General features: G+C 41.0%; 1 protein-coding gene across 6 annotated transcripts in view; it reads left to right on the top strand.

Annotated features, from left to right (window-relative positions):
* LOC119934279 (zinc finger protein 536-like) overlaps positions 1-14,474 on the top strand; it is a 358,396-nt gene that overhangs the window by 327,875 nt on the left and 16,047 nt on the right. For all 6 annotated transcript variants that reach the window (XM_038753720.1, XM_038753724.1, XM_038753721.1 and 3 more), the window contains one exon: positions 8,321-8,473. In XM_038753720.1, the coding sequence (XP_038609648.1) occupies positions 8,321-8,473 (153 nt within the window). The remainder of the gene's footprint in view (positions 1-8,320; positions 8,474-14,474) is intronic.

The raw sequence follows: 14,474 nt of genomic DNA, 5'->3' as shown, positions 1-14,474 counted from the left end.
ATTTAAACAAATCCTTTGGCCAATCCATATTAATGCTTAACTGCTTAACATTGCTATATATGGTCATTTATAAAACCTAAAACCTTGGTGATAAACCAGAGACAGAAAATGGACCCTGACCTAAGGCTGTAGCAACTTGTTCTGAGGACCCGATCGTAGTGATTCAGAGGCATATTATAATATTTTTACATGTTGGAAGTTAAATGTTAAATTAATAAAATGTGTTTATGCAAAGTTCTATATCCAAGAAAGTAGACTTTCTTATTAACTAATGAATTCTGTGTAGGAATTGTTTTCCCTCAGAATATTATGGTGAATGCTTTTCCTCATTTTGAAAATGCTTTAAACTTGTAAGATGGAAAAGTAATTCCGGTGGACATTTGCCATGGCACATAGCATTTCCCAGGAAGTCTTGGTATATCCATGCAAGGAAAAGAGAGAACATTAAGATTTCTAGTGTGTTCCTTCCTACCACCTCAACTGTCTCGTAGCTTTCACAGAAGATAGTAATTCTCATTAATGGAGGAAAGTACACATTATAGAGATGTGCATTGTTCAGACCCTCAGAAAGTTTACCCCACACCATATGCACTCTTTGTACCTACATTCCACCAAGAATACTGAAGAAATCTGACTAATCTTGACTTCCCTGTGTCATAAAAGAACATATGCCAGGGTATCTGGAGTCTTACCTACTCGATGTTGCTAAGATAAGTATTTAGGAACCAAATGACCTTAGAGTTTTAAAAGAAAAATACAATGAAAACCTTTGAAATTGTGATTAGGGCAGAGCTGTTTGTAGGAGGGATTTATGGCATGAAATTTGTAATCAGCCTGGAGAACTGCTTGAACAATTTAAAGCGAAACCTTTTATTTCTCTTCCTTTGCTTTGTGGTTCAGAAAGAAACCAAGTGGCAATGTGGATTTGAATCCAGATGAAATCCCTAACTGCAATGAGTGCATCTTTCAGATGTTGGTAGAAAATTAGGACCTGGGGAAAGGAAGTAAGGCAGGAAGATTCAGAGCAGTAGCAAAACAGGGAGGAATAAAGTCAAGATCATGCTGACCCCAAAGATCAGCAAAGAAACCCAAGTAATTAATTCCCTCTGGCAGGGCCTATAACACGATCCTAAACCTTCAATTCAGGGTCCAATTCTAATGGCCCCCAATAATCTACTCTCTTAAACCTCCACGGAGGTTGGGGAGAATTAATTTAGATCCCCATTAAAACCAGAGTATGCATTATCCTCACAAATGAAGACTTGAAGTGTAATATTTGAATATAAATATCCTTTGGTTTGTGCTGTGAGCTTATCCATCCCATTTCTAAAAATACTAGACCCTTGGGACGTAGGTGTCTTGTCACGTCTATCTTAAGGAAGGCCTCTCACGAAATCCAGTCAGAATTGGACACATTCTCAAAGAGGGTGGGTTAATTTTCTCTGGTTGCCCTTTACCCACTGGAAATGCTCCTTTCAGGCAGGATGTGACCTGATTATCTTATATCTACTCTGCCACTTATTATAGTTCTTGAAACATAGTAAACATTTAAATTATAATTCTCATTATTATTACTTCAAGGAAGGAAAACAAGTGTTTTCACATAGCAAAAAAGGAAAATTGAAATGGCCTTGGGCTGTTCAGGCTGCCGGGCCATGGAAATTTTTGATGCCCTTTGGAGTAAGCCCTCACCAGTTATTGAGTCACCTGGTTTGTCAGTGTCAGTGGATGAGGAAGTTAATGCGAATGGTAGCTGTGGTGATATTCAGATAGTGGAGCCAAGGGCATGACCAGCAGAAAACTAGAGTTCATCCTTCTATTTGTTTTCCTGGATCAAGTTGGGGATGAGGAGGGGCCGTTTACCTGAACTCAATGGAAACAAAGCTCCACGTTCACTGAAGAGACCACATCAGTTTCTTTGTCGGTTGGTTTTCTTTTTGTTTTCTATTGTATTCAATAATCATTTACTATGGTCCAGGCTCTGTACTAAGCGCCAGAGTAGATTCAAGATAATCGAGTTAGATGCAGTTCATGTCCCACCTGGGATTTACACCTTTAATTCCCATTTTACAGATGAGGTAACTGAGGCACAGACAAGTCAAGTGGCGCTTACTTTGTGCAGAGCACTGTACTAAGTGCTTGGAAAGTACAATTCGGAAACAGATAGAGATAATCCCTAACCAACAATGGGCTCACAGTCTAGAAGAGGGAGAAACACAACAAAACAAGTAGACAGGCATCAATACCATCAAAATAGATAAATAGAATTATAGCTATATACACATCATTAATAAAATAGAGTAATAAATATGTACAAATACACACAAGTGCTGTGGGGAGGGGAAGGGGGTAGAGCAGAAGGAGGGAGCAGGGGCGATGGGGAGGAGGAGCATAGAAAAAGTGGGGCTCAGTCTGGGAAGGCCTCCTGGAGGAGGTGAGCTCTCAGTAGGGCTTTGAAGAGGGGAAGAGAGCTAGTTTCGTGGTTGTGAGGAGGGAGGGCATTCTAGGCCAGAGTAGCACCACACACAGTAACACAACACCTTCACAACATTGCCAAGATCTGCCCTTTCCTCTACATCCAAATCACAACCTTGTTGGGTCAATCTCTCATCCTGTTCTGACTGGATTACTGCATCAGCCTTCTTTCTGATCCCCCATCCTCCTCCCTCCCCCAGCTTCAGTCTATACTTCACTCTGTTGCCTGGATTATCTTTGTACAGAAACCCTCTGGGCATGTCACTCCCCTCCTCAAAAATCTCCAATGTTTGCCTTTCAGCCTCCGCATGAAGCAAAAACTCCTCACTTTCAGCTTCAAAGCTCTCCATCACCTTGCCCCCTCCTACCTCTCCTCCTTTCTCTCCTTCTACAGCCCAGCCCACACAGTCCGCTCCTCTGCCGCTGACCTCCTCACTGAGCCTCCTTCTCGCCTGTCCCTCCATCGACCCCTTGACCACATCCCCTCCCTGGCCTGGAACACCCTCCCTCCACATATCCACCAAACTAGCTCTCTTCCTCCCTTCAAAGCCCTAATGAGAGCTCACCTCCTCCAGTAAGCCTTCCCAGACTAAGCCCCCCTTTTTCCTCTGCTCCTCCTCCCCTCCCTACCACCCCACTCCCTCCCTCTGCCCTTCTCCCTTCCACTTCCCACAGCACTTGTGTATATTTGTACATATTTATTACTCTATTTTATTAACGATGTGTATGTATCTATAATTCTATTTATTTTTGGTGGTATTGACACCTGTCTACTCATTTTGTTTTGTTGTCTGTCTCTCCCTTCTAGATTGTGAGCCCACTGTTGGGTAGGGATTGTCTCTGTTGCCAATAGTACTTTCTAAGCATTTAGTACAGTGCTTTGCACACAGTAAGTGCTCAAAAAATATGATTGGATGAATGAATGAATAAGTGTTCAATAAATACAATTGACTGACTGACTGACTCATTGAGGAGGTGTTAAAATAATTGTGGTATTCATTAAGTGCTTACTGTGTGCCAGGCACTGTACTAAGGGCTGGGGTGGATGCAAGCAAATTGGGTCGGATATAGTCCCAGTCCCGTATGGAACTCATAGACATAACCCCCCTTTTACAGATGAGGGAACTGAGGCACAGAGAAGTGAAGTGACCTGTCCAAGGCCACAGAGCAGACAAGTGGTGGTGCTGGAATTAGAACCCATGGCCTTCTGATTCCTAGGCCCTTGCCCTCTCCTCTACACTATGCTGCTTCCCCTCAGTTGGGGTTTTTCCAGAAGCTAGAACAGTGCTACTTTCCAATAGTAGCCCTGGCCAGGCTGGAGTGGAATATGGAAGGGACAGTGGTGCTGCCCCATAAAGTGCTCTATCCCAAGCCAGCTTTTCCAAGATGGTGCTCCTGACAGGAATCCAGTTTGAAGCTGTCTGTGGGTGTGGAGCAGCATGGAGCCAAAGTCTGGATTCACTCTATTCTAGAGCAAGGGACCCCGTGACATCGTCTCTTCAGGCCCCACACATAGCTCCAGCCAGCTCTGCTTGGCCCACACAGAAGCAGGGGCCTGGTAATATGAGCTTAATTTCCAGCTCGGCCCCTCTAAGAACAATTGACCCTGTGTGACCATGATCAATTATCATGTTTGTTACTATGTGTCAAGCACAGTTCTGAGCTCTGTGGTAGTTACAAGTTAATCAGATTGAACACAGTCCCTCTTCCACAGGGGGCTCGTTTTCTCAGTAGGAGGGAGAACAGGTATTGAACCCCTGTTTTACAGGTGAGGAAACAGAGGCACAGATCACTTAAGTGACTTGTCCCAAGTCACCCAGCAGGAAAGTGGCAGAACTGGAATTAGAACCCATATCTGCTTACTCCCAGGCTCTTGATCTTTCCACTAGGTCACACTGTTTCTCTGTGGAAAAGAGAAGAATAACTGTTATAGAGGGAAAGGGAAAGTTACTCCTTTTGAAAACTTCATGAAGAGCCACCAGAAAAAATATAAATGGAATTGTCAAATGTCACTGTTTTTTTCCTTTCCTTCCTCATCTGCCTACATTCATTTTCCCCATTTTCTTCCTAACCTTTCCTTGCTCTGTCTTTTATGTCCTCTCTCTTTTTTTATCTCTTTTCTTCCCCAGTCCCAAACTCATCTACCACATCTCAGGTGAGATGGAGCGCTAGTTGAATAAAGTCTGGAACCACACCCCAGTAGGGATACATCAGTTGCAATAATGAGTCTCAGATGCAAAGCTATTCTTTCAAGTAGCAGCTGTTGGTGCTTTGGCACGTTGTGAAGAGAGAAAAATCAGGAGGGGGGAAATCCCCTTCATCTCTGTTTTAAATTCTTAGGCCTTGTGTGCACTTTTGCTCATATATATGTATAAATGAAAGGCCTTTGGAGGTAAGACTTCACTAGAGTTAAGGTTGAACAGCCGTCTATTGCATTTGGCCTGCATTCTCTGTGAAGAGTCCCCAAGACCACCCACATCTTATTATACTTCATTGTTGTTTTTAGTTTGTTTTCTTAGAAGGATTAGTTTTAGAGTAAACTCTATAGTCTCTCTGGCTCACCAAAAATATTCAGTTCTGTATAAAGTGAAAATTAGACTCTTAAATCTCCAAAGAAAGCTGTTTATCTTACAAATTTATTCTTTTTATTGGGCCACACATATTCTAGATAGAAAGATAAAAGGGAATCAGATAACAGACCATCACTAAGAGTGGCACATAGCAAAACAGAGCTAGTACTCTTATTCTGTAGTCTTTCTGAATGGTCTGTTAGATTTACCCATATATTTATCTGTAATGTTCACAAGGCCCATACTAAAACCCCAAATGCAAATAGGCTATTTATCAACCCTACTGTATTTCCCTTTTAGTAATCTTGAAATCACTCATCTCTCCGCACAGAAAACCTTTGGATAGAATACTATATGCAAACAGTGGAAAATGAAGGCCTGGGTGATTAAAACAATTCTGAGGATCAACACCTTGCCAAGATCTACCTTGAAAGCCCACATACAGAATCCTTAAATCCTGCTAACAATTCAAAATGATAGTTATTGGCTTCTCAACCTACATAAGGTTCCTTAACTGCATTTCCAAGAGGGCTGGCCTGGAATTTTAATCAGGTTTATATTTATTTTGAGCTGACCAAATACCCTTAACAAAAAGAAGATTTGTAACCCTGAAAGAAGAAGGCTGAATAAGGGTATTTTGAAAGGCAGGAGAGTTGGGGAATCTTCCAGATGTTCATTCTTAGAGGTGGGTCAGACAGTGCAATGAGGATCCATCCTCGTTTGGGAATCAGCGTGGCTTAGTGGAAAGAGCCCGGGCTTGGGAGTCAGAAGTCATGGGTTCTAATTCCAGCTCCGCCACTTGTCAGCTTTGTGACCTTGGGCAAGTCATTTAACTTATCTGGGCCTCAGTTCCCTCATCTGTCCAATGGGGATGAAGACTGTGAGCCCCACGTGGGACAACCTGATTATCTTGCATCTACCCCAGCGCTTAGAACAGTGCTTGGCACATAGTAAGCGCTTAACAAATACCATCATTATTATTATCCTCTCTGACCCTCATTAGGTTGGGTAAATTGCAGACTCCAAAGTTCTATACAAAAGTCAGTAGATCCCTGAAGCCACTGGCCATCAGTCTTGGGTGATGCAGCAAAATACATATTGGCAGATTACCTCCAGTTCCATATCAGAGCTGTGGTGTTAGATTTCATTCCAAGCCCCTTTCAAGTATCATAGTCATTGTGCAATAAAGTAAATATTTCTGAGGCTGCACTCTTGATTTTCTTATCAGATTTATTCCCATAACTGCTAATCCTCTGGATTCAGTAATTTGCAATAGGTATTCCAGTCATTAGTGTGAATTAAAGCAGTTGTACTCTGGGTAGAAAAGCTGACCAGGAATTGATCACCTGAGATTATTTTTTTAGGCAACTTGCTGGATTTTCTAGTTGGTTGTTCTCAGAATTATTCTCAGAGCATTTTGAGACGTTGGACAGTGTGACTGTTGAAAGGGGTTGGGAAAGAAGTTTGACATCTGACATCCTGCACCTCACCTAAAGGAGGATCCCAAAGACTTTTACAGAAAAGAAAAAAACAAAGCTTAGAATCGGAATCAAATGCATTTTCCTTTATCTAAACCAGTTGCCATTAAAGACTCCATTCTACATAAACCTGTGCAGTCTTCAAAGGCCATAGGGCCCCCAGTGAGTAAGTGAAAAATCTGACCAGGACTCTTTCCCAGGTGGCAGGAAAGTAACGGATTAAACCAATTCTTCATTCTTCCCGACTTTCTATTGGGAATAGATGAGGAATGGTTTACAAGGCTGTTCCAGGTATAGATTACTTCTCCAAAACCTAAACCTCACATCGACCAGTCATTCACTGAGTGCTTACTAGGTGCAGAGCATTGTTCTAAGTGCTTGGGAGAGTACAGTATAACACAGTTGCCAGTCCCGTTCTGTGTCCATAAGGAGCTTACAGTCTAGAGGGATATCCTTCCTGACCATCATCAGTCAGTCAATCATATTTATTAAGCACTAACTGTGTGCAGAGCACTGTACTAAGGGCTTGGGCTAGTACAATATAACAACATAACAGACCCATTCTCTGCCCACAGTGAGTTTTCGGTCTAGAGGGGGAGATCATCTGAATTTGGTTGAGCGCTCCCAGGCAATGTGATGTACCAAGCCAATTACACCTACATATTCCATTCCCTGCACTTTTGGAAATTAAACTGCCAGACATCCAGTTCTGGGTCGATAGGGAAGGGGTCAGGGGAGGTAGAGAAACCAGGAATACAAGCGGCATTAGAACAGTAAGGAAAACATACTTTTCAGTACACATACCCTCCCTCTCACCCACCCTCTTCCCTCTACAGACATTCTATGCCTGCTCTGCTCTGCTGTTACAGCCTTTTTCAGCTGTTTGGCGTCAGGCCTGGAGTATTGGTATAATATATCCTCTGGTTTCCTTATATTTTAAGACTATTCTTTACAATTATGTCCCATCATTTCTGTGCAAAAGGCAAGCGGTATGCAAATTTCATTCCCTTTTCTAATGGTTTGGGTTACATAACAAATAGCGGCAAGAGGAACCATTTGTATTGATAGTTTATGGGGGGAAATGTTCGAGACTGTGCAAAAAAAGATTGAACTCTGCAGCTCTGTGAGTTTATGGGAGTGGTGCAGCTGAGTTTCTGCACATGACTCTGAATATGCCACTATATGTTTATCATAGTCTAATTGTGGAACAGAATTTCCATACTTTCCATCCTTCCATTCATGAGATTGCAGTGGCGCATGGATAGAAGGCACTACCCGGGACAAATGATCAGTTTGGATAATTCTCTTTCCTGTCCCAAAATAGCTGTATTTCTTCATGCCATTGGGAACCAGCTGAGGCACATTTTTTTCATTTATTGCGTTACTTAATGCAAATGTGATTTCGATCATACAGCAAACTCTACAGCTAGTTCATATTATAAATTAATCAGATTCAACAAAACACCAACATTTTAAACTTTTGGAAAAAAAAATATTTAATAGGAGCTAAGCAAAAGAAGAAATCAAACCAGCTGCTGACACAGCTGTTTCTTTTCTTGTATGATTCAGTTCAATATAAAGGTACCATATGCTGCTTAAAATGATGATAGGAAAGATGAAATAATTTAAGAGAATAACAAGAAAATACATGAATTGTCAGCATTCTGTCAGATTTAAAGAATGAAATAGACAGGTGTAGTATTGACATGTTTAACTTTATGTTGTGTTAGCAGTTTCAGTGAGAACAACTTCTGACATGTGCTGAAGTGATGTGAGAACATTTTTTCTGTGTTGCAGACATTGGGGAAGAAGCTGGAAGATCCATGGCAGTCCAGCAGCCAGCTCTGCTGAGAGATAGGAGTCTAGGTTCTGCCATGAAGGACTGCCCTTACTGTGGGAAAACCTTCCGAACATCTCACCACTTAAAGGTGCACTTGAGGATACATACAGGTGAGAGAGAACGGAGAGGGAGAGGGTTTGCTCATCGCCCCAGGCTGCCTTGAGGGGCAGAGATGGATTTTTGCCCACGTAGGTCAGATTGAGCTGACGAATAACCATCTTCAAAAGTTTCTTTGAAACACTAGAACCCTTATGACACTCATCATACCCTCTGTGACACCTTTTCCCTCCGAGTGCTAACTCGATACTCATCCTCAGTTTGTTCCTGTCCTCATGTACTCCCCTGTTCTACCAAGGAAATGATAGTTTCCTCCAGCCTGAGAGTCGGGTATGGTGTTTACTTCTGCCTCTGCCTGTTTTGAAGTGCCCTATAGCCTTTCCCTTTATTTTTTTTCTTCTGGGTTGGCTTTATCATGACCCTTTCGTCTACCTGACTGTTCCTCTGATCTCCGCCCAGCCTCTCTCTTCCATCGTGACTGGTTGTAGCATTTTCAGTCCGGTACCATGCTATCCTATTATACAATGCAGAAATCTATCTGGGTTATAGATACTTCCATTTTCTTTGATTTTCCTTCTGACACTTTATCCATTGGATATGAGTTGCTTCAGAGGATAGACAAATATGCCATCCATTTTCAAAAATAACTGTGGTATATTTCCTAAAGAATCAATAAATGCATGGCTCTGCAGGGATATTTAATACCAAGAGCCCAGTATTCATTCTGTGGTTAAAGACTAAGGGCCTCATAATCGGTGAGTGTAAATTCCACTGATACATCCAGGGGGTGGCACAAGTGTAAGGTTGTCTTCTTTTGCCTCCCTGATACAAAACTAGTGACTCACCCTGGCTCAGCAGTTCCATTTTGGATTAGTTGTTGCCAGAGCTAATGGTGCAATTTTATTGTTTTCCCAGACTTTACCTCAGTGAAAATCAGGTTCATGAAAGGAAAGGTAAACAAGTGTCGAATAGAATGCTGAAAAGGAGATCTCCAAAGGAAGAGAGGAGTGACCCCCAAGGGCTGTCATTGAATCCATGTGTCTGTTTATTGTTATATTGTACTCTCCCGATTGCTCAGTACAGTGGTCTGCACACAGTCAGCACTCAATAAATACAGGAGAATGAATGAAGGAATCCCCAGTGCTAAGAGCAGACGCTGTCTGCTCTTCGGCCTGTCCCCCAGTAGGGTGGGGATGGTGAGGTGAGGACAATTCTGGGTTCCGATGATCTAGCTATCTCCCTCCAAAGGTGGATGTTGAGAAAATGGAATGCTAGTAGAGAAGGGGTATTGGCCATCCTCTCTGGCAAACCTCTTGCTCCTGGGAGGAAGTGAAACCCAGTGCCCATGACAGAATAGGAGAACGGAGTGCAAGGGGAATAATATGATTGTGTGGGATCTAGAGACCCTCCTTTTCTTTCTCCTAATTCTCTTCCTCCTCTTCTTCCCTTCCTCCTGCTTCTCCTCCTCCTTCTCTCCCTCCTCCTCCTCCCACATCTTTTCTTTTTCCTTTTTTTCTCTTCTCTTCCTCTTCCGCCTGCATCTGCTCCTCATTCCTACAGCACCTTGATTGTTTAGGGTTTCTGGAAGGCACACTTTCCTTTCTATTTAATAAGAAACCCTTGGCTAGGTATCTCAGCTTCTGTGATATCCTAAAATAGTCTAGAGAAACCATGAGGCCCAGTTGTCTTTGGATCTATAATGCCTAGACTTGTTGGGAGAGGGCAAGAGATGAAATACAGTAGAAAGAGGGTCAGACATTGCCAGGTGTGTATCCGGTACTCTCCATTATGTAAGGTACAGTGGGAAATGTACTCACATCTGCTGGCTATTGACAGATTCTGTGAATGCATTTTCTAACTTGCCTATCTTACACTCAGGGAACAGTTTACCTGCTATAAGCTATTTGAAAAAAACATTTCTATAACATTTAGAATCAAACTTGACAGAGCTCCTGGTTTCCCTTCCTCAGTGTGTCTCTGAAAATCCCACTAGTTGAGTGGACAATATTACTATAATTGTAAAGATTGGGAAGCATTATTCGCCGTAATGCAGAATGTATTGCAGGTAAGCCCATTGCACTACAAAGATAGCACCAAGACCTGTTCAGCAGCCCATTTAGAAGGCGTAACAAATTTTCTGAAAATTCCAAGAAAATAATGGAGAAAGTTAGGAGGGGGGTTGAGATGGATGGGAAAACATCCCTGAAAATATCATCTGTGTGAGCATTTGCAGTGTGCAGCATTTAAAAGGCATAATAACAACCAGATAAAGATCAATTTCCTTTTTTCCTAAGAACAAAGAAGTTGGAAAATGCTTACACTTGTGTGTTTGAATGGAACAGAAAGTGTTACATTATATGAAATAAACATTCATTATAAGAATTTAAAAGAGTGGATTACATGAGTAATTAAAAGTCAAAATTAAATTATCCCTTATTGAACAGTTTAACAGGTGAATTCAAATTATTAAAATGTATAATGCTGAATTTTCCTTTTCATTTGATTTTTTTGTACTTCTGATAGATGTGGAAGGAGGATTAGGCAGATGACTTAAAATGTATATGTTTTACAGACATCTTTACTTTTGAAAAGTTGCTTTCCCCTAGGTACGTTTATTCAGATGAGCACATTTTTAAACCCAATATCTAGTAAATAGAAATGATTTTCAATTGGCTGGGATAATAGGCTTTACCTTCACTGAATTTTTCTGTCACACTCCATCTTTATTAGAAGTCTTGATCGTGCAACACTGACTGATAAAAACCACTCTCCCTTTCTTCTCCACTACATTAACTCAATTACCGCTCTTGTTCTCCCAACACCTGTTTATTAGAGAGGAGCTGAAGTCGTTTAGCCGAAGTCAGATTTGTTGAACACCTGGGGAAACCGCAGGTAGCTTGGATGTTTTGGTAACAAACGGTCTCTCTGACTGCTGGTCAGTGAGAGCAGCATGGAGCTCTAAGGGCAGCCAGGGAGTGGAAGCTATTTAGATCCTATTCCACCTCTGTCATTAGCCAATCTGAAGCACTGGTGACATCACCCGCCTTTAATAATAAATCCTCCTCCCTCCTACTTAGACCGTGAGCCACATGTGGGACAGAGACTGTGTCAAACCTGAATATCTTGACTCTATCCCAGTGGCTTAGTATAGTGCCTGGCTCATAGTAAAGTTTTACAAGTACCATTTAATAATAATGATGATGATAATAATAATAATAATAATAATAATAATAATACTCCATCCTGTAGTAGGATTCAGGTTCATGGGGCATACTTGGTGAGAATCCTCATGGAAGATCACAAGGCCCCTTCACAGATGAATCCTAAGGTATATAGTTACGACTGCATTTTTCTACACCAGAATGCCCCTAGCTATCAATCAATCAATCAATCAATTGTATTTATTGAGCGCTTACTGTGTGCATAGCACTGTACTAAGTGCTTGGGAAGTACAAGTTGGCAACAAGTTGGCAATCAGAAGCTAGCCCTTCTGATTTCTAGATTCAATTGTGTTGGTGAGCGTCGGGGTTGGACGATCAGATATTTTTTCACTAGTTTTTCTCTGTCTATATTAAAAGTGGTGGGGCTGTAAATAGCCATAGTATTGTTGAAACATGGCATCTCTAAAAACCCTCCTGCCTCCACATCTCCTTTCCTGCACTGGTTAGTAACTCTCTGATACCTCTCCCTTGGTTTTTAACTATTTATCAAGCAGATTCTGAGTGCTAAATGCCTCCGTGTTCTCCCGTGTTTCTGCAAGGAAAATATCCTCGGATTCTAGTATGAGATTTTATTTCAATAATATTGGTATCAAGACACTCACTCAATCAGTCAGTGGTATTTACTGAGTTCTTACTATGTGCAGAATGCTGTACAAACATAATCATTCAATAATTTAAATCAGTAGTAGTAGACCCTTGTAGAAACCACTCTATAACTGACCAGTTTCACATATGAACAATTGTGGTATTTGTAATGCAATTTATTAGAACAGTGCCCAGTGCTTAGAACAGTGCTTTGCACATAGTAAGCACTTATCAAATGATATTATTATTATTATTATTATTATTATTATTATCATTATGTGCCAAACATTGTCCTAAGTCCTGGGGTAGACACAAGATGATCAAGTCAGATCCCTGTCCCTCTTGGGGCTCACAGTCTAAGTAGAAGGGGTAAACAGGTATTAAATCTTCATTTTACAGATGAAGAAACTGAGGCACAGAAAAGTTAAATGACTTGGCCAAGATCAAACAGAAGGGCAAATGGCAGAGCCAGCATTAGAACCCAGTTCTTCATGGTGTTACATTATAACTCCAAAAAATCCCAAATTCCAAGGACAGTCCATACAAGATTGACAAAGTGGACTAGGGGAAAGATTACAGTCTTGTGTGTCCAGAGACCTGAGTTATAAACTCACATAACTTCTTGGGGCCTTAGTTTCTGGCATTTTTCCCTTTTAATTATGGTATTTGTAGACTGTGAGCTCCATATGGGGCAGAGACTATCTGAACTGATTGCATTGTATCTACCCCAGCACTTAGCACTGTACTTAGCACATAGCAAGTGCATAACCAACACTATCATTATTTTATTATGATTATTATTATTCATAAAGAACTCCTAGAAAGTTTACTGGCACTAGAGAGAGTAACTGCTCTCAAAATTAGTACTATCTGTTATCCTCAGTGCCTGTTAGTCCCTGGTACAAAGAGAGTTGCATTAATTATTTCAGGATGAGCCTTTTTCATTCCAAACTCTAGAAAGAGTAAATATACCTCTCGCATTCCACAATGGACTTCTGAAAAGGGACTAAAATAATCGGAGAGACTACTGCCTCATTTGTATTTGGATTAACAACCATCACATTGTGGTGCATATCCTTGGATGTCTCCTTCAAGACATCTTTTGTGTCAGGGTTGGGGGAAAAGGGGTTATTTTCCCAAGGAAAATTGATGCTAAAATATATAATAGACATATCTTACCAGCAGCAAATTCTAGGCATTAAAGTTCATTGACTAAAAAAACTCATTATTTTTTCAAATTATGAAATTATGTGAATATGTTTATTAATGTGGTTACCATGTGTTGTGTTCAGTGTTCCACATACCTCAATCCCAAAGATTGCATTCAGAAACCTCTTAAATTAATGAAAAATGTCTGGAAAGAGGGTAGGTTGTATTACAGTCCTACCCTGTTGTAGCAGTAGATCCGTCGGTATGTAAACTGAATAAATCAAGCCCTAGAATATCATCTTTTGAACTTGATTCTCCAACATTCCAGAAGTCTAAGTTCAAGTACATAGGGAAATGCTGAAGTGAAAAGAATAAAGTGACTATTTGTGTACAGTTATAAATATAGAAATATGAGCTCATATATCATGCATTGATGTTAGGGTTATTTTCCTCATGCTTATGGTAATCTTTGTTGATAGGGATGTACATCTATACATAGGCAAAATCATTGGTTGTATGTGTGTGAATGCACATGTAGCGTTAAGAGGTTTCAGTGAAGGATACAAATACATTTGTGTGTCTGGCCTTCAGATGTCAAGACTTCCCTCACTTATTTTCCCCACCTTCAATGTTGGAGTGGAAAAAAACTAGCAAAATCAGTAATTGTTCCAGTTGATGTTATCCCAGGCGTCCAGGAAAATATCATAGGTCAGTGTGCAAGGAAACACTTTACTAGAAGTAGCTATAGAAGTAGTAAAGGTGAAGGAGCTAAGAAAGACTATTCCCCAGTGATGTTAAGCATCAACATGCTTTCAATGAGAAGAGCAGTCTGGTGAACAGAACCCTGGATTGCATTTCCATGCCATTCGTTTGTGAAGATCAGAACCAGTAGTCATCTGGTGTCTCAGTTTCTCCAAAAAAGAGAGCTTGGTGACTCAGCTAGGTAACCTGGCATTGCTATGAATGTTACAAGATTTGAAATGAGCCTTAAACATTTTGGTTAAAAGTATGTGATGGCTATCACGATAATGATAAATGCCTTAGTCCTGCTGTAGAGGAAGCCTTTCATCTTCAAAGAGCACAACATACACTAACTTGT

Source organism: Tachyglossus aculeatus, chromosome 11 (assembly GCF_015852505.1).
Source record: "Tachyglossus aculeatus isolate mTacAcu1 chromosome 11, mTacAcu1.pri, whole genome shotgun sequence".
Classification (NCBI taxonomy): Eukaryota; Metazoa; Chordata; class Mammalia; order Monotremata; family Tachyglossidae; genus Tachyglossus; species Tachyglossus aculeatus.
The sequence above is the reverse complement of the archived record's forward strand: the minus strand, read 5'-3'. Positions and strand labels throughout refer to the sequence as shown.